Here is a 20,602-nt window from a genome sequence, read left to right as displayed (position 1 = left end):
TTTCAAATCATAGCATTCTGTTTTTATTTACATGACACAACATCCTAATTATTTTGTGCTTGGAATTGAAACATGACATTTGCATGGGCTTTTAACCCTTTATATTTCACTCATAGAAATACTTTGAAATTCAAAATTTCAACCTTAGTGTGTTTTTGGAGGACATAACAAGACTTTATTACTTTTGTGAAAATTTTCAGATTTTTTAATTGTTATGTAGAAAATCAAGGTTAATGAAGTTACCATATTTGGTTCCTTACCCATAAGTGGCAAAAAAAAAAAAATCCAAGAAGTGTGTATAAAAAATATAAGAAAAACACATGTAAGGTGAAAGGAACATGTGTTTTAGAACATTATTAGAACATCACTTTTGTAACATTAGACCAACATAAGTGCTGATCCAGACCCCTGTCCACATCCACATTATCCCTTTGAACATCATTCCTTGCATTAGTACCATTACTTCATAGTACCTAACAAAGCAGGTGCATGCAGAGGTGGACCTTACAGACCCTGTAGACCACATTGGACCTGAGATTGTTGACTCACTGCCCTCACTGGAACTGTTGCTGCCACTGTCTTGTAATATGTGCAGAAATTACCAAAAATACTCACTTGCCCAATAAAGGGGTAAGCTTATATGAAAGGTAAAGGTATTGGCAGCTCTAATACTGTTGTTACTGTAAAGGAGTATTTGAACTAATCATGTGTGTTTGAGCTGTTCACACTTTGGAAATAAAAAGCCTATTTTTTGTATGAATTCAACTTGATAATGTACCACTAAAATATTTCTTTCATCCAAGGAATGCATGCACAAATTCTACAGTCCATAAGTGTCACACACAGCTACATCTGCCTCATCTCATCTCAGACTGAGTTTGCATTTGGAACAAAATAGATAGGTTATGTCACCCCTGTTTGCAGGCCTTCGTTTGACCGTCTGGGAACATTACAAGCTGGTGTTACATGTCAGCAGTGGATGTTAGCCAGACGAGACGAAAACGTACTATTATATTTCCAGAGGACTAATATCATCTGAACGTTATGTCAGAAATATGGCTTTGGATGTTACATCCTGAGGCAAAAAATTGTGTTATGTAAGCTTTAGGTTTTTCACACTGGTTTAATACAGGGCCATTTATAACTGGCCAAACTGATAAGATAAACTTTCAAGACAAATACAAATTTTCCGCGATTAGTACATGGCCTTGAAAATAAAGACAACCAACACCTGCTTTTCCTTTCACATTTTTATTGTTCATCAAAACGAAACAGCTTCACTGATACAAAAAACATCCCCTTTGTTTGGGTAAAATTACAAATCTGAATGTTCAGCCTGATCCACAGGAAACAGAGACGCTGTGAACAGCAGAAACAATGAGCCAGTGCTTCTCCACGGCTGAGGGTCCATAGAAAAATAAGGCAGGTGGTTCTGTACAACTACTTTCTAAACACTGTCAACATTAGCTGGGGAACACTCTTGCTAGACCACCAGACCGCTCATCTCAGCCAGCACATAGATATGACAGCACTGTACAGCTTGGCTCAATCATGCAACAGAGATGAGGAGATGTGAAGGATCTAAAAGTGAGACGTCTTCCAGACTGAATACCTGAGATGCTAAAAGGGGTTAGAGTGTTCTGCTCTGTGGCAGATTATCCATTTAATATGATGAGATCCACTTTTAGGAGGAGACAGTCTCTTACATGGACTGCCAATGAGCAGGACACAGATAGCATGAGGCTGGAGCCAAACATTCATCAATGAATTCAGCCAATGTGAGAGAGCCAATCTGAGAGAAACATTCATAGTGAGAATTGAATGAGCCGTGCAGACCCTTCTGTCATGAAGCTGCTTCAGCTTCAGTTCAAGTAATGTCATGGAAATAAAACCTCAAGAAAAATTAGCTTTAAAAGGTGTTTCAGTGACAGCAGTGAATATACATTTAAGTCTCGGTAAGGCATGTACTGTAAGATGGTGCTGGTAGAGCTTCAGAGCTGATAAATATGAAAAGTTCCTGGTTGCTATCATGGCATATATACGTCATACAATAGCATATGTTATGCCATTTTCACTCTATGAGAACCTTCCTTGTAGTGTGGTTAGGAAATACAGTTGATTCTATTGTGTTTCTTTAAGTATTAACAACATAATTGCAAGAAATCAAGACTGCTCACTTGCGGCTTTGATTCCAAATTAGTTTTGGTCAACAGGAGCCGAGAAGCTACGGAACATCTGATTCAGAGAAAAGCATGTTTTAAAATAGGCTGCACAAGGACAACTGCAAAACATGAAAATGGATATATAGAGAAAAGATTTTCTACAAATATACAAGCTTAAAATAAAAGAAAAACACTACTGTCATACAGCAAGAAAAAAAAAAAAATCTAATACACGTTATATATATATATATTTATATATATACTAAAACAAACAATGGATTGCCGAAGACTTGTAAGGCAGAATCCCCCAACAACCCACTAACAGACAATGACTGTCAGTGTACCATAAAATAAAGATTATTTACAGAGCATGTACAATTGTCCAAAAAGACCAAGTTTGAATCCAAAAACATGCACATAATACACTATTTCATTTGAAATATCTATTTGTTTCATGTACATAGATCCACAAAGGATCTATAAATGTTGTCCACTTTGGCTGGATGTGTTCATGGCATGTAGCGGCATTAGAGAGGAGGTGAAATGACACTAATCTGGGTCTGATGCTGTCAGTGATGTTAGCGAAGACATCAGTATCAAGCCAATTCAAAAGGGAAAAAAGGCACAATATAAAAGAAATAATCTCAGAGAAGAAGGAGGGCTGATATTATGTGTTATTCATCATGTGGATAAAAAGCATAGAAAGTTTTGTTATTTCAGTTGTGTTTTTTTTTATTTAGATACTATAATCAAATTAGCTAACATAATAATAATAAGCTAAGGATCCATCTGACAAAACATCACAAATATATCCCTTCATGTGTTTGTTTTCAAGCATGAAACCCAACTTACTTTTCATTTATAGGAGTTGTTACATAATCAACATATTTCCCTCATATCTTCATTGAAATTCAGTATGAGTTCCTAATATTTCGAGAGTAATTACACCCTGTGGCTGACTTCTACCGTCACTCTTAAGGAAATGGGTCACATCCTGTTCATGTGAATCAAGGCCTCTGTTTGAACCTGTGTGATATTTTTAGTATGAATCTTCTACTTGTTCCCATCCTTTATGAGAGTAACTGTATTTTGAGAAACACGTTATTTGGCTTTGTCTAAGTAGACTGCTAGAACGTCCTGGTCTATATGATATAATAGCATCAGCGGAGGATTAGCTTAGCCTCTGATTATTTTGTCTGTTTGCATATAAAAATGTCAATTTTAAAAAGACATGTTTTGACAGGCACTTACATACTGTAATTAATACTTTTGATGCTTTAAATTTCACATGAACTAAGCTAACCAACCGTTTGCTGCGTATTTCCCATTAAGACGTACATCTGAGATGACAAACCTCAAATCTTCTGTTTCACAGTCCTCACTGATGTTGAATATCTGAGCTGAAGTTACATAATCTTATGTCTGTAAACATTAGTTTTTAATGGTTAATTCAAGAGGATGAATGGCACAAAGTGAGTGTTGATATCTCAAATATACATTATCAGGACAGACAGTCTACTCTAAATTAATAACTCCTATTTAAAAGAAAATGTTGATAGTTGTCTGGTTTAATTTTATGGAAACTTATTTATTTTTTGCTTTTGCCAATTATTTATAAAAAATAAATCACTATCTCTCTGGGACAAAATGAAGTCTGTGATAAATTGCTCCTGCTGGTGCATACACTGTAACTCCAAATAACACAGAGCCATTAAAGGCCATGTTCGATATTATGCACAACACTAGAAAATTTAATGTACATTCATACCTTGAATGTTCAGATCCTTCTGTGACAGTAATACTGACAGCATCTTTGTGTGCACAGTCCAGATGGTCAGGCAGATCCATGTGAATGACGACATCTAGAATCAATTACATTGACTGAAACTGTGAGCGGATGCAGACTTTGGCAACACTTTGATTGTTATCATGTAGCAGAGCAGCAACTTAAATGAAAAAAAAAAATATATGCAACTGATTAAATTACTAAGCATTAGAGGAAAGCTGACTGCTTGATTGAATGTTTCGAGGGGTGCTGCTTGAAAAACAGCTACGAACCATTTGTTATCATGTGCAAGTTTGTGTATGTTTTTTTTGTGTGTTTGCTATAAACACAAAGCGGAACGTAATGCTCCAAGTGCTTTTTTTTTGATGGATGACAACACACTCCACCTCCAAATGTCTTCAAGTGCACAGAGAACTGAGGGACTTGCATTGTCTATCCGACCCTAGGCATCACAGTTCACACATCTGCGCTTCAAGTGACAACAAACACAACATGTGTTTGTTCTGTCATTTCATAAGTGAAAGTAACAAAGGGGGTGATGCTGTTGATGATTTCAGGCTGTCTTGGTGGTACATACAGCAGAGTACTGTCCCCCTCTCTAGGTTTCGATTCTCTCTTTCTGGTTGAGTCACATCCTGAACTTTACAGCGACAAAGAAAAAACAAAACAATACAAACCAAGCTAAAAAAGTCCTCCTCCACTGATGTGCTCTGGGCAGAAAAGCCAACATTGTCTTAATCCGATGGATGCAGCACCTGTGTTGATATATGGGTTTGCGTGATTGATGTTTGTGATCTGATGAAACGGTTTTCTCAGATGTCGGACTAGCTGAGGCACACATCAGTGGAAGAAGAGATGTGGCGTATTGGGGGTTTGCTGCACTCTTTCATTTGATGAGGAGGGGGGCTGCTTAGTGACCACTGCCACTGCCTGGGGGGTTGTGAATCCAGTCGAGGACGATGAGTGACAAGCTGCCGATCATGAAGACGATCCCCATGACCAGGAATACGGCCGCCTGAAGGGAGATGGCAGGAAGGGGTTAAATGTGGTTGAATGTGTGATGATGCACAGCGGGGGGATCTGCCCCTCCAGAAAACTGATACAGTGAGAAAAACTTTGATTGCGTGCGTTTCTGTTGCACTCACCCCGATCTTCTGCGGGGAGCGCAACGGCAGCGACTTGACCAGGCGGAGGTAAAAGGCAGCAGGTAGGATGAAGATGAGCATTGTGGCTGCAGATGATCCTGAAGTACAAACAAGGAGAACATGATTCAGTCAGTCAGTGGTTTCTCCTGATCTGGACATGGTGTTTAAGGTCACACTGGCTGTGAGAACATGAGAGTTAAGATCCAGTTGGCACAAATGGCTCACGCGACTGTACAGCTGACACGACCCAACACTTTAAGCTTCTGTTCTTCCAAATACTCTACTTCACCTCTGAACTAAACATGCTAATCTCTCGCCCTCCCTTTTTCGTTAATTCATATCTCTCCAAATTCTTCATTTTGCAATTTTTGCTTCTTTGCAAACCACATCTGGTAGCATTATAAACCAAACCCTGCCATGTTAAGATACATCACTTTACATATGTCATAAGATTCACAGTTAGAATGTACCGATAAAGCCGAAGATGTCTCTGATGGTGGGGACGAAGATCACCAACATGTTGTTGAAAGCCAGGATGGCAGCGGCGATCAACAGGTGACGAGTCCAGCTGAAATCTCGGCCGCTGAACAGCAGATTAGTGATAGAAGAGCGAATCTGGAGAAGGAAGATGATTGCATTATTTACAAATCATTGACTTGATCTGACAAATCAGACTGATTCAAATATAACAAACTTTTAGTGAGAGGTCTAGGGACTGATGGAAACCATAAAAAACAAATTAAAATTATTGTTACTTTATCACTGAGGAGCTTTGAGTTTAGTTTAATAAAATAAAAGCAATGTTGCATTAAATTCCAGCATTGTATTCTGTTTACACTGAAGTGTAATAACATGTGTCTGTCTGTCACTAAACAGCTCATTACCAACAACAACAGTGTCTGTTCCCAAGACCGACTCTCATTTGGCCACAGGCTGAAGTGTGTCAAGTACTATGAGGGTTTTGTGTGTGTGTGTGTGTGTGTGTGTGTGTGTGTGTGTGTGTGTGTGTGTGTGTGTGACAAAGCACTGAGAACCAGGACCGCTCAGATCCCAGTTAAGATGCCTAGTGCTGCTGAGCCCTGAGTGGGTGAAAGGTCGCAGGTATCAGGTGAAACCTGAGGCACTGTTCGCTGCCGGCCACAAGGGGAAAGGTGAAAGGGGGAGGCGCTTATGGTGCTCATTCAAATGCTGGGGATTAACTCCCACAGTGCAATGGAACCATGGTATTGCATCAGCCAGTAGTAAGAGGAAGGCGGCTCGCCTGCAGGGGGGAGGTGTGGCTGTACACGAGGCTGCTATTGTCACTTGTAGTTGACTGTTTTTTCCTGCCTGCTCATCTTCGTTCCTCTTTAACTTACTTTACATATGCGAGCAGCATGTTTCACTCTCAGTCAGGTGAAAGACAGTCACTATCACAACACTCAACTACAACTTTAAACAGAAGAATCAAATAAAACATGCAAGGAAAGTAGTTTACACGAAAAGAAAGTTGTCTTTAGGAGTCACTACTGGTACAGTATCACATGCCTCCTTTTAAGTCTGACTTAAGAAGAAGATTTATATCCATTTAGCATGGATCAGTGGGGGGAAAAAAATCACATTAAGTGGATTTTCTGCACTGTCAGATTGAACTAAATGACCTCCATCGTGACTGTGAGGGGGCACCCAGGTGATGGTTGCGCCGCACTATCCACTGCCAAAAAAGCATCACCACTTTGGCCCGAGTTAGCATCTTTTAAGAGATCGTGACAATAATTTAAGAGCATCTCTCCTAAAATTGTACACCTTGGCCTTCTCCCTCCTCCTCCCACCAGCTGTTGCATAATTAGGCCAGCTCGGAAAACTAGCGCCTGGGTAGGACATTTCTCTCCAAGGCTCCAAACTATTCGGCACCCAGCTGCTACCTGGCGCAGAGCCTTTGGAGTTCACCATGTGATATTTGCACACTTTTTACTCCTGTCAGAGGCCCACAGACAAACATACATACACAAGCAGTTGAGAAACTAGTTAAAATCAGCCGGTTTGGCCTGGCCTGTTCTGGGTGCAGCCAGTCAGAGGTGTACAGCCTTATCTGGGATCTAGTTCTGCAAACTTTGTTCAAGTTGCAGAAGATTGGGCTAAAAACAGCACATACACGCAGAAAACCTGGAAACTGAAGTGTTATAACCCAAACAAGAACTGTAACTTCTCTGAGCAGCCTGAGAGTTACATTTACTGACTACAAATACAACAGGTGAAGTAGGTGAAACTATCATTTCTGCATGAAGCCATTTCTTTTGAAAATCCCACACTGTAATTCTGATTCTGAGTGTGAAGTGAAAGTCTATGCAGCTGCTAGATGGAACTTTACTGAAACCATAACAAACCCACACAGACTCTAGACATGATGCTTTAAAAGTGGACATGAGCTCTCTAGTGGTGACACAGGTTCTCTGCATGTTATCACCACCAATGACCAACTACCAAAGAAATATTATTTCTGTCCAAACTGCAGTCGCAGCTTTAAGTCAATCCATATACAGTGCACATGGACTTGAAAAAGCTGCTATTAAGCATAGATAAGCTCATATTTATGAATTTATATGATGGATAAAAAGTCATTCTGGATAAAAAACTGAATTACAATATATAAACCAATTCAAGTGAAATAAAAACTTATGATGCAGTGAAGACAGTCATTGATTCTCTTAATAGAAGAGTTTGGAATAAGGTGATATTGATGCAGATAATCAGCTCGTTCTCCCATACTCTCAGTCTCCAGCCAGACCCTGAGAACTGGGGCATGTTTGACTCCATATAAAGCCTCTTCATTATGTACTGGATCCTAGCAAAGCCCTGTGTGATCTGGCCTCTGTTAGCATCTATTCTTCACGTGACTGCACACCCACACACACTTTTCACGTCTAAACATATGTCTCCACACACACATTCTTGCTGCTCTTACCTCCTCACTAGAGCCGAGGACAGTCACAGACAAAGCTAATGTTAATCTCTAGTTGAAGGTCGGCAGCATTTCTCCTCAAAATGAAGGTCAGGAGGATTCAAGGCCAGATTCTCAAATGTCAAATGGAAAGTTGGCGTCGCAACGGAGTAATTCTTCTGATCTGATACCTCCCTTGGCCATGTTACAACTACCTGGTTTAATTTAGTGCTGATCAGATAATTAAACTGGGTTTAAGCAAGTAAATTCAAATTTCATACTGAGCGACCTGTGATTGAATGAACCTGTGTGAGTTACGTCTGGTTTAAGTTGAAAAAAAAAAAAAAAAAGAAAAAGCTAATTTCAATGTGAAACTAATGAAGGAACCCAGTTGAATCCACTTTAGTATCAACAACATCAGCAAAGTCAGCCATCTTCATTTCCATTACTGTCAACCACAGCTTATCTCCAAACACTAACTTGTAGAAAACCGGCTATGACTCACACCTTTGCACAGGCATCCTGGCATGTACATACAGGTCACAGTCACTATTTTAGACACAACACCACTAAAGGAATCAACTTGACATTTCTCAAAAGGTCCGTCTGGTGAAAGAACATGTGGTTTTTGTTGCCAGCACCAACTGTGTTGAGCCTGTAAGCGTGGCTCTGATCCGATCTTGTTCTTTTCACTATGCTACACATCCCCAAAGTTGCACCAGTGCATCACATTACAGGCTTGTGTTACACTGTCCTTATCAAATTTTTTTTTACCTTCTCAGTAATCTAAATCCTCTGCCCTCTCACTTTCTCACCATTTGACAGATCTGCCCTTCTCATTTTATATAAAACACTTAGTACTAAATCAGATGATCATTTTGGAGCCAGGAAACACTGGTTTTCAAACCTGTGTACTACATAATGACAGAAACATCAAATTTTATACTTAAGTGTCTTCAGGCTTTTGCTAAATGTTATAACTAGGGATGTCCGATATTGGCATTTTTTGCCAAAAACCGATATGCCGATATTGTCCAACGCTTAATTTCCGATATCTACCGATACTGCTGCCAATATATGTGGGATATTAAACTAATTTTAGGTAACATCACATATCTCCAGTCATGGAATTAACACATCATGCCTAATTTTATTGTGATGCCCCATTGGATGCATTCTCAAATGCAACAAGGCTTTCAAAATGTAAACACTGTCTGTGCAAAGAATACATACTTCAACTTAACATGTGGAAAAAATGCCATATTTATTTATTTCCTCTCCCTCCCTCCATGAGTCTATTACAGTGTGGCAACTCTACTGTACAATTTTGAAAACTGCACATTTCTTTCAGCTACAAACAACACTTCATTTACGCGTCGGTAAATGCCGGTAAAATCAAGGCATTATTTTATCGGTTTTAATGATAGGCAAAAAAAACGATAACAATATTCACCGATATTACATCTTTATGCCAGTATCGGGCCGATAATATCAGTGGGCCGAAGTTTTGGCTTCTTTAGGCAAGGCAAGGCAAGGCAGGTTTATTTATATAGCACATTTCATGTACAAGACAATTCAAAGTGCTTTACATAAAACATTAAAAGCATTACAGCAGACACTAAATAATTGTCTTGACTGGGAACAGCATAACACTTCTTTTTATAGATACATTTTTATTTGTTTTTATGGAATGTCCTTTGCAGTGGACAGCCCTTTTTTAGGTAAAGCTGTGAAACTGTTGTCCCTTACAGAGGACAACAAAACATTGCTGAATCTCAAGAGTACGATTGAGCAATACTAATTCCCGATCCACAAAATAGTGAATCTTTGAAGTTTTTCTTTCAAAATCAGATCTAGAAACAGATAGAGTACTAGTTTCTGTCATTAATACATCACATTTAAACATGCATTGTGTTGTATTCAGTCACATCTAGCAGGGAGGTTGCAGATTAGAGCCAACTGAATGCCTCCTCCTCTTCTCTGCAGGCAGGAGAACCTATGATGAAGACCTTAAAGGACCTCTCTCTGGCTCCCTCTGCAGATATAAGCAGCTTTCAAAACAACTATTATTCTTGATCATGAATATTATATTCTACCTCTACTAATACATCCCCTTAAATCTTAAACAGTGCACTTTTAACAGAAGAAAAGAAGCCTGTGTTGCTGTCTCACTGCCCCCTGCCCGCCAGGCAGCCCCCACCCCCCTCCATCGTACTGGCACCGCCTCTTTATCTCCCTGAAGGTAGCAGTCAGGGTGAGGGTTTTTCCATTGTCCACTCTGTGTCTGTAAACTTCCACTGCAGCGAGGGGGATTCTCTCGCACATTCCCATCGACAGAAAAAACAGCAGTGAAGGAGGGGAGGGGAGGGGAGAGGGGGGCGGGTGGGGTGTGGTGGGGTGGGGATAGTGTTTGTATGTGTGCGTGACAGGGATATAAAGAAGAACTGGAACATTGTCAGCTAATTCAGTAACACAGGGTGGTGTTATTCACTATGATGGTATAAATAAGTGTGTAGTTTATACCACTGAGTGTGTACTGGTTCTAGTGGTGTATTACATTGGCATAAAAGCACTGCTGCATCATTCTACACAGCACTTTCTTTCAGTCAGTGTCAATAAATCTGCTGCCCCCTAGTGGCAGCCTGGTCTATCTACAAAAAAACAAAAACAACAAAAACACAAAACGCTACTTCACATAAAACCACATAAATCTGTGGAAGTCAGTGTTTGTGTGTGCGGACATAAGAGCTAAAATCAAACATGACACTTTCTCTGACCAGCAGCTTTTTTTGTTTTCCTCATGTCAGATAAGAGCCAGGCTAAATTTAGCTCTTGACCATATATGGGAAAGGAAGGAGGAAGAGTGTGTGTATACATATGTGTGAATGTATGTTACTGGGACAGGTTTCAGTAACAAACATTACAAGAAGGCTGACCTGCGACCCTGTCACTGTGAAAGCAGGAAAGCCAAAAACAAAAAAGTTAAGGGACGGCGAAATGTTGGAGCCTAAAAGTACGTGATTAAAAGGTGTGGCAGTTTACAACCTCTGCCTGTGCGCTCTGGGATTTGAGCTGACGACACAAGCAAAGCGTCAAATGAACAGCGTGTTCTTTTAGAAAATGGCCAGGAAAAAAGCTGCATCCAGAAAATGACAAAAAAGACATAGTCAGCAGCAAAACACAAAAACATTCTGTAAAGGGAATGAGGCTGAGTGGCAGTAATGTTTAACTCAATGAATGGAAAAAGGTCTTACAAGTAGGACCCACGTATTTATAATTACAAGGGTGGTGCATGTTTGTGCTTATGTGAAGAAAGTGCTTTTGTGTGCTGTGACGTACATTTAATTTCATCATTTAAATGAAGCTCAGGAGGAACTACCACAGTTGCAAAAGCACCAGGGGTTAGTAATTTATGCTGTCCAAACTTAAATATCTGGTTTGAAAATGTCTAAAGCGACGCAGTGTGCTCACGTATGATGTACTTACTGGGAAGAGAACGATGGGGACAGTCAGGGTGACGGCGGTGAGAACAGCCAAACGCACCAGCAGCAACATCGTGTCAAACTTATAAACCTTGGTGAAGGTGTGGAGCAGCTCTGCCTCCACATTTTCTGCGGTAAGAGGAGGAAAAACACAGGAATGAATGCGTCGCTCTATCAACATGCAGAGAGAGAAGCTGTGTAAAAGCAGAGATCGTATGCCTCTGATCGAAACGGACTGTGGCGCGTCTTAAGTCTTACCATAAAATGTGAGGTAGCCAAACAGCGCTGACAGCATGTACATGATGAGCATAGCCAAGATGGACAAGTTGGAAACGTTTTGCATCTTTTTCCTGCTGCGACTGCAGAAAAAACACAAGCATTCAAACATTTAGTGACGTGACTGAAATTTAAACACAGAGTTTTAAGCCAAAACATGCCGTTGCACAAGCTGCATGAGTAGTACGTGTCTGCAGAGGTTGATACAACACTGTGACACAACATCCGACACTTCTTGTACATCTAATAGCATTCATGTATGGTGCATTGCGTTTCATTATGAGGCTAGGATTCTGCACTACTCTTACTGTTCCTGGAATTAAGAGAACAATGTTTTTATGTTCGAAGCTGCAGTGGAGCTGAACAACTTACTTGCCAACATTAGATCCATCTCATTGATTGGTATATTTAAACACGCATTGATTCTTCCATAAAGGTGGCGTGTTCTTGTTATTGATGAACTTGTTTACATTTCTTACGGATATAATTGCTGATCAGTTCTACTTCTGTTTACTGATAATTTACTGATTGTTATTAATGTACATATTTTTGTTTGACTTTGTTTCCTTGTCTTTTGTTAGTTTATTCTTTAGTCTTCCTTTATAAACAAGATGATACACCTCACATGGTTGGTTCGTTGGTTTGTTTGTTTCTTTATCTATCTATCTATCTATCTATCTATCTATCTATCTATCTATCTATCTATCTATCTATCTATCTATCTATCTATCTATCTATCTATCTATCTATCTATCTATCTATCTATCTATCGATTGAAATCTTTATTTCAAACATGTACACAGTGAAATCAAAACAAAATCAACCAACAAAATATCAGTAATGATACATGGAAGGTTAATAAGTAAACAAAAGAAAAAAAGGAAATATAATAAAAAATAAAATAAATGAAATTAAAAATGTTCAGAAAGGAGTAGGAAGAAATAGTTATTTATATACTCCTACCCCCAATCTCCATTCCTTATTATCTCTATATAGCAATTATTATTTTATATGAATATCAATAAATAATAATAATCTGTCTGTCTGTCTGTCTGTCTGTCTGTCTGTCTGTCTGTCTATCTATCTATCTATCTATCTATCTATCTATCTATCTATCTATCTATCTATCTATCTATCTATCTATCTATCTATCTATCTATCTATCTATCTATCTATCTATCTATCTATCTATCTATCTATCTATCTATCTAACTAACTAACTAACTAACTAACTTCATTATCGGTATGTCCATATGGAAATGTGGTCTGCATTTTTCCCATCCTAGCATTAGCATTAGCATTAGCACATGTACGTACCTGTTTCTGTCCAAATAAATTGAAATTCCAACAAAAACAAAGCACTTTTCATGCCTCAGCACCACTAAGCAGCAGGGTTTTCAGTTGTGAAATGAGCCTGTACATGGTGTTTTCAGAGTTAATGCCTGTGTTTCACTGCTGGGTGTGACTTACTCTTTGAGCTCACTGTAGATCGGCAGAACCTCCGGATGGCAAACAAAAGCAAATGCCAGGATGGGAATAGTGTAAGCAGTCTGAAAAGAAGGACAAAACATTTATGTCAACCATAAAAGTCAAGCACGGTACTTATATCAAAATGAAGCATACCTGAGCCTTATAATTAACGTCAGTCAATGAAATGAAAAAGGAACTAAAGCACCAGCAGCCTTCCATCAGCATTTTAAGACCTAAACACTGCAAACTAACAATGACAAAAAAAGCTTCCAGTTTTGAACTCCATCATACTTCCACAGTGGGACTTTTCTACAATCCCATTACCTGCAAGAGGCCTGTGATTAAGAGTCCAAAATAGCACAAGACAGGTAGAAAAACAGTAATTTGGTCAGAGAAGATGAAATGACTATTTCCTCCTAAATTATTGCAACAACGCCCATCGTTCTTCCAGATTCCCTGGTGCATCTGGTCAGCGGTAAACAGCAGTTTTCTGAGCAGAGTTCTTACCATGGATAAACGGGTATTTTGAACATTTTGCAAATTAAAACTGGCTTGGCATGTTGATCAAGTAAGCTTGTGTTGCAATGGCAAAACCAAAACCATCAATCATGTTCATATCCTGCTTTTCATCCAGGTCAAACACATATGGGTAAAGACACCTAAAGTACTGCAAATGCCAAAACACACCCTAAAAGACCCACCTTTACAAAACATGTCCTGGCAAATACATTCCTTCTGTCAGGTTTGTCTGGAGTAAGATGTATTCTCTTGTCTTCTCACCCAGTAGCTACACACTTTCACATTCTCCTTTGTAAAGTTTTCCACTCTTGTGGGTGTCTTCTGTCTACATTTTAACCCACAAGTCCATCACACATTTCCTGTTAATGCTTTATCTAAATGTTCTTTTGCAACTGACACCATCATACCTGAGAGTTGAACACAAAGTATTTTGGCGTGCACATCTCCTCATCATCGGGGTGGGGCTCAAAGTGGACACCTGAAGAGTGATGAGCGTCGTGGCTGCCCAGGACCGGGGAAACATCAGCCCGAGAGAAATCCGTCTGCCCCGTGTTGTTGTACATGTGTAACGCATGCATGTCCGAACCGTTCATGCTGAGGTTGGTCGAGTGGTGGAAAAAGAAAGGAAGAGGGCAGGGCAGCTGGGTCTTCTTGTAGATCATCTGGAAGTAACATCACACAGTGAGCAGGGGTCAGCATTTCAGAACCTATCTATGACTTTTCAAGACCCAATAATATAGTTTTCACAATTATGCACAACCTTTGAACACTTGAACAGAAGTGTATTTTAGTTTATGAAAACTACATAACAACCTTTTTCAGTCTCTACTTTTTGTTTTCATGTCACATACTACAACTATTGAGCTAGTTTGTAAAAATGGTAGAAAAAAATAGATCCAGAATTATGCAGAAATGCATTGTTTTACTTAAAACTAATCTGCAGTTTCCTTAACAGTTTCCCGACATCCTTGCTCTCTTGTTCTGTGAATTTTAAGCTCTAAAATCTGGATTTACAATCGATTTTGTATCAGGGCTAGCAAAAATTCAATACCCATTTTGATCTAAAATAGAAGATTTTAACTTAAAGTTTTTTGCTTCCCTAAATGTAAAGCTCATGTTTCCAGGCCTGGAAAATTACATTCAGAAGTCAATGATTTATCCATGTTTTCATGACCTTGGAGACAATGAATAAGTCGTCTTATATTTGTCTTTAATACTGCAGTTGCCGTATCAGACATTTTCTTATAAGACTTTACTATGTGCCTTTGTCTCTTTAAATAGCGGATCTTAAACAGATTGTTTAGGTAATGTGATAGACCTCATGGGTCAGAGTTGAGGTCATTATGAGGGGGTGGCTGAGGTCAAATGCCACGTTCATCTGTAAGCTCATTAGCTTGTTAACAAACCGTTTATGTAACTAGTGTTCGTAGTAAGACATCTTATTGCATGTGTTTTGTGTGCATGTGTTAAGCCACCCTTACGCAGCCTGTAGATCTCACATTTTTGTCTCTAACAGCTCATAACTCAACTCACCACACCCAGGAAGAACACCATGCAGGACAGAGAAAAACCACTGGTGTAGCCCAGGTAACCTGAAGCACAAAACATACCAGGGATAAAAAACTGAAATATGAGAAAATGTAAACAAGAAGCACACAGTAACGACTGCAAAGCCACTGTCATTGCTGCTACTTCATTTGATGTCTATTCTGGGATATGGGTCACAACCTAGAGAGGATGTTACCCCTATCCCAAAATATCCTGATATCCAAAAATAAGAATAAAATAAGAACGGAAATTCTGAATTCAGTTGCTGAGCTATTAATATGCAGATAAAACGCAGATGACAGTCAAGTCAACGGCAAAATCATCATTGTGGTTGTATTCGTTTAATTTTCTTAATTACATAATTGTGTGGACATCTTGGAATAGGCTGTTTCTATAAATTACACCTGCACGGCAGCTCTGATACCAGTGTTACGTTACTGGTACGTCCTAATGGCCAGAGCTGACTAAGACCTCAACTTGTGTTTCATTACTTCTGGTCGGTTCCACTGACTATAAACAGCTGCTGGAACATAAATGAACTGAAGTATTTGGCTACAGATGACAAACGTGACATGGATCCCACATCTCACCAGTCAGAGTTAAGCATCTGAATTATTGCTTATGAAAATGTCATGATTTTAGAAGGAATTTACACACAGAAAGTTGTTCCTTACCCAGATTTTTAAGGAGAGACAAAGGTAGGATAACTCCGATTGACACAAACACCACCAGGTAGTTTCCATTCATGTACCATTCACTGTAAACACAGCGTAGGTTAGAAATACACACAATACTGTACTGTGCTTTATTCATCAGTAAAAACAGAAACACTCACCCAGAGTTTTCCTCCAAACCCAAGAAAGCTCGAATAACTTCAGGTAACTCATACTTCACAATAAAGAGGTAGCTGGACATGGCTACAGAACAGAAGAAGAAAAGACAGAAATTGGAGGAAAATATGTCGTTTACATTGTAATTTAAAAAATTTATTTAGTAATTTATGCGTCCATTTAACAGAACATAATATACATACATACAATTTGGATTTCTATTTTAAGTATGGCAACAGCTGTCAAAAAGTTCACAAAGTATTTCAATATTGTGCTGTGTTACTTATTTTGATACTGAACAAATATTTAATCAGAATTGTTTTGTGTAGTACCTTTAAATTTCTTATACTATGTTCTGACTATAAAAACTCTTAAAATTTCAAATAACATTTTTTTTTTTTTTTACAATTTTCACTCAACACTAAAAATCATCCTCTAATTAAATAATAGAAAAGATTTACAGAAGATCCTTCATCACTGCCATCAGGTTCTACAATATCTTAGTCTGACTGACTCATGGTTGCTTGATTATTTTGCTTTGCTTGTTTTTATTTTTTATTTTTTCTTACACTGATAGAAAATTCAATTTCCTCCTGTCCATCATTATATCTGCTTCTGTATCCTGATTATTATTTATATTACATTTTTTACTGTGAGAACATTTTGACTCTGAGTTTATTACATGCACATATATCCTCCTGACACTGAGGGAAGTAAATGTTTTGGATTTTTTACATTAAATCATTGTCTTGATTGGAAAAGCATGATGCAACAGTTTTTCAGAGACAATTTTTATTTTGAGTTTATTTTTTTTATGGAATGTCCTTTGCAGTGGACATGATTTTTTTTCTAAGTAAAGCTGTGAAACTCTTGTCTCCTACAGAGGACAATCGTGTCACTAGGTCTCAGGAGGATATTTGCAGACATTATAGTTGGGTACAGTCCCTGAGTGTCCACTAGAGGGACAAAATCCACATGGAAAAGGTATTCGTTCTTTTTCTGGGGGTTGCAGGCCACCTTAGTTTTTCATGTATCACATAACATAACATCAGATTTGAACCTACCTCCAATGTTCTGCATAATTATTGACCCAAAAGCTGCCATCTTCCCAGGCCAACCGAATGCTCTTTCTCCCAGTTTTTCATAGATGAGGGATCCTGTCAGAGCACACAATTAGATATGCTAACAGAAAAAGCATCATGGGTTTTTAATACTATTACCACTGGTATTCCTACAATAGGTTTCTGTACAGCAGTCTTTACTCATTTATAACCTATGTTTATCGTGTTACTTATTCAGGGTTTGTTCACATTTTTCACGGTCAAATTTAAGCACTTTTCAGGGTCATTTTCAAATTTTTCCATAACAGCACCTTATTGCTGGGGTAAAATACATATCTACAGGAATATATATACTCATGATTACTTATTTTTCACTGTTTATCACAATGATGTACTTTGAATTATGCTATAAACATCTAAAATGATGTTTCATAATAGCAAAAAGTTTAGAAATTCAAAGAGAACACAAAAGTTTTATCTAAAACTAGAAGCACTCGGAGAGCGCAGACCTCCACCAAGGCAGATCAGTGCCCCTCCCGATGTTCGTCTGTCTGTCTGTCCATGTGCAAGATAACTAAAAAAGGTATGGACGGATTTGGATGAAAATTTCAGGAAATGCTGATACTGGCACAAGGACCTAATGATTAAATTTTGATGGTGATCGGGGGTGGGGGTGCCTCTGTACTCTCTTTTCTAGAAAAGTACTCGAAGAGCGCAGACCTCCGCCAAGGCAGATCAGCCCCCCCCCCATCACCACCAAACTTTAATCATTTGTTCCTTGTGCCAGTATCAACATTTCCTGAAAATTTCATCCAAATCCGTCCATAACTTTTTGAGTTATCTTGCTAACAGACAGACAAATAAACAAACAGACAGACAAACCAACACCGGCAAAAACATAACCTCCTTGGCGGAGGTAAAAAGGGGAAGCCACTTGGTGTTTTTCTCAGACATGATCGCACCAAGACAAAGATTAAGATCAAAATCTACCTGGAGTCGACCTGAGAACACCCGCTAATTTTCTTTTTTGACACAAAGTTTTATTTTTCAAAATGTATCACCTCTCTGGAAGTAGCTTTGGCTTACCAAACCTGACAGAGTTAACAATAAAAATAAATAAATAAATAAATCACATCACAGAGTTATAATTGTAAGCACTTTCAACTAAAATTCAAGCACTTTTCAGACCTTGAAACCACAACATTGAAATTCAAGCATTTTCAAGGATTTCAAGCACCCATATGAACCCTGATATTGTTTAATTAACAGTGCTTTTGCCTTTGTTGCTAACTAACCTTTATTAAAAAAAAAAGAAAGGTTTTTGCCATAATGGTAAAGGAGAGGGCTTCAAAGTAAGTGAATTACTGACCTCCTTCTTTTGCCGTCACAAGGAGGAGATGAACAGAATATAATGAGAGGATGGCAACGCCCACAAGGAGGACTCTGCACAGAGAAGAAAAGGGAAAAACAGTGTTAAAATCATAACTAACAAATCATTTTTTATTATCTTTTAACATAAGAAGGACTTTGTTTTAGTTTTAGCTCTCTTTAGCTGTGTCCTGGCAGGCATTTCTAGTTTTTACATAAGCAACATGTATGTATCTTAGACACACTGCAGCTGTCTTAAAGTGTGTGTCATTTAACTGTGTGTGTTTTTTCTTCTCTGGGGACACCCTGTGCTTTCAACATGACTTGAACATGTGTCCACCATGGCCAGTGCAGTGTCACGTCAGAGCCACGTCAATGAATTCCCCCCACCACATTCTTCAGATAGCACAAGCTCATATCAACAGAATGATGCTGAATTATTTTTTTTCAGACCCAGTTTAATGTAGTTTGATCTAATTTTACACCAGAAAATGTTTTTACTGTATTACACCTTTATGGGCGTCTTTTCCTCTGTAGGGTTTCCTGGTCACGCTGCAGGGAAAGCGATAGGGGACTGAAACGACGGCAGGTGATTTACATGGTATACAGTGGCAGTGGAGGTGTTCGATGTTGGATGTGACCTGTGAATGCTGATCATGCACATGCACGGGACAGAACGAGCCCAGGGAAACATGACAGAGGATCTGAGGGCACTGGGTTCTGGAGCGCTAATGCTTCTGAGTCAGAGCTCATCTATCTTCCACTTTGTCCTCTACAGTTAACAAATATAAGTACTGCATATGTAAAGTAAATGAAAGTTTCATTAGCAACTTTAAAAAGTTACAGCAGCAGTTTTCTTCATTTCCTGTCTGTTTTTCTGTTAACCCATAAAGACCCAAACATCCACCGTCAACCAAAAAAGTCTTCTGATCTAAAATGTTTAATACCTGTCTATCCACTTATCCAGGGGTTCCCAAAGTGGGGTACGCGTACCCCCAGGGGTACTTGGAAGAAGCCCAGGGGGTACTTGAAATTTTTTTGGAAAAACACATTAAATAAGTCATCATGTACCAAATACAAAATATATAATGACAATTAATGATGAAATATAAAACACAATAAATACATTCATATAATAGTTTTATTGTCAATCATCTTGTTTAAGCTTTGGTAACATTTTAAGAACATTTCTGTATTATATTATTCAAAATTAGTTTATTTGAGTAGCTTAGTAATTGTTTTTGTTGATGAAAGATTCATTTATTAATTAATAACCAATTTTTTTTATTTTTCTTACCAATGAAAGAGGGTACTTTTCAGTTTGTATTTTGCTCACAAAATTTACTTTAAAAAATGTGTTATTTTTATATACATTACTGTTAAATATATGTTGTTTATGTACAAAGTTTGAAAATATATACAGACACCTTTGGCACAGGAACAAAATTTGGCAGTTTTTTTTTTTCAATCAAAAATGCTGACATGAGAGTTGGGGGTACTTGGCTAAAAAAGTATATTTCAGGGGGTATTCCACTGTAAAAAGTTTGAGAACCACTGTACTAATCCTATCAATCCATGTGAATAATTGGTGTAAAATACAGTTTGTCATCTTTTCATGGTCATCAGATATGACCCATTTGGACATTCAGAGGCTCCGTAGTTACCGTGGAAACACTGTCATCTTCTATAACATTGATTCACCAGTAAAATCCATGGAGTTGGATCAATGACAGTGGATGGACACACTTGTTTTTCTGTTCAGTTATTGATATCATTGCTGAAAAAAAAAATCACTTTTTCTTCACTCTTCAATTTTGATATAATAACCTTTGAATTTACTCTGAGTTTTCAGGAACATCTAAATTAAATATAAGAAATTAAATATAGGAAAATACATGATTTTCACTGAAAAATGCAAAATTCAGAGGGCAATATTATAACAAATGATGATAAATCACCTAAGAAAGGTTAAATAGAGAGAAAAAAAAAATTTGGGAACTGCCAGAAAAGTAGTACTGGGTGTTTATGGGTTAAT

The 20,602-nt window shown here is 38.3% G+C and overlaps 1 protein-coding gene across 2 annotated transcripts in view; it reads right to left on the bottom strand.

The window, feature by feature from the left end:
• Nucleotides 1-1,241: 1,241 nt before the first annotated feature.
• Nucleotides 1,242-20,602, bottom strand: part of slc38a4 (solute carrier family 38 member 4) — a 38,244-nt gene continuing 18,883 nt past the window's right edge. For both annotated transcript variants that reach the window (XM_030150890.1, XM_030150891.1), the window contains exons 5-16: nucleotides 18,569-18,642; nucleotides 17,203-17,295; nucleotides 16,144-16,225; nucleotides 15,983-16,065; nucleotides 15,294-15,352; nucleotides 14,168-14,422; nucleotides 13,242-13,321; nucleotides 11,754-11,854; nucleotides 11,500-11,624; nucleotides 5,564-5,708; nucleotides 5,094-5,191; nucleotides 1,242-4,963 (exon numbers count right to left, since the gene is read on the bottom strand). In XM_030150890.1, coding sequence (XP_030006750.1) covers nucleotides 4,859-4,963; nucleotides 5,094-5,191; nucleotides 5,564-5,708; nucleotides 11,500-11,624; nucleotides 11,754-11,854; nucleotides 13,242-13,321; nucleotides 14,168-14,422; nucleotides 15,294-15,352; nucleotides 15,983-16,065; nucleotides 16,144-16,225; nucleotides 17,203-17,295; nucleotides 18,569-18,642 — 1,300 coding nt within the window. In that variant the 3' untranslated portion in view covers nucleotides 1,242-4,858. The remainder of the gene's footprint in view (nucleotides 4,964-5,093; nucleotides 5,192-5,563; nucleotides 5,709-11,499; nucleotides 11,625-11,753; nucleotides 11,855-13,241; nucleotides 13,322-14,167; nucleotides 14,423-15,293; nucleotides 15,353-15,982; nucleotides 16,066-16,143; nucleotides 16,226-17,202; nucleotides 17,296-18,568; nucleotides 18,643-20,602) is intronic.

This window comes from Sphaeramia orbicularis, chromosome 12, assembly GCF_902148855.1.
Source record: "Sphaeramia orbicularis chromosome 12, fSphaOr1.1, whole genome shotgun sequence".
Lineage (NCBI taxonomy): Eukaryota > Metazoa > Chordata > Actinopteri > Kurtiformes > Apogonidae > Sphaeramia > Sphaeramia orbicularis.
This window is presented reverse-complemented; position numbering and strand designations above follow the sequence as displayed.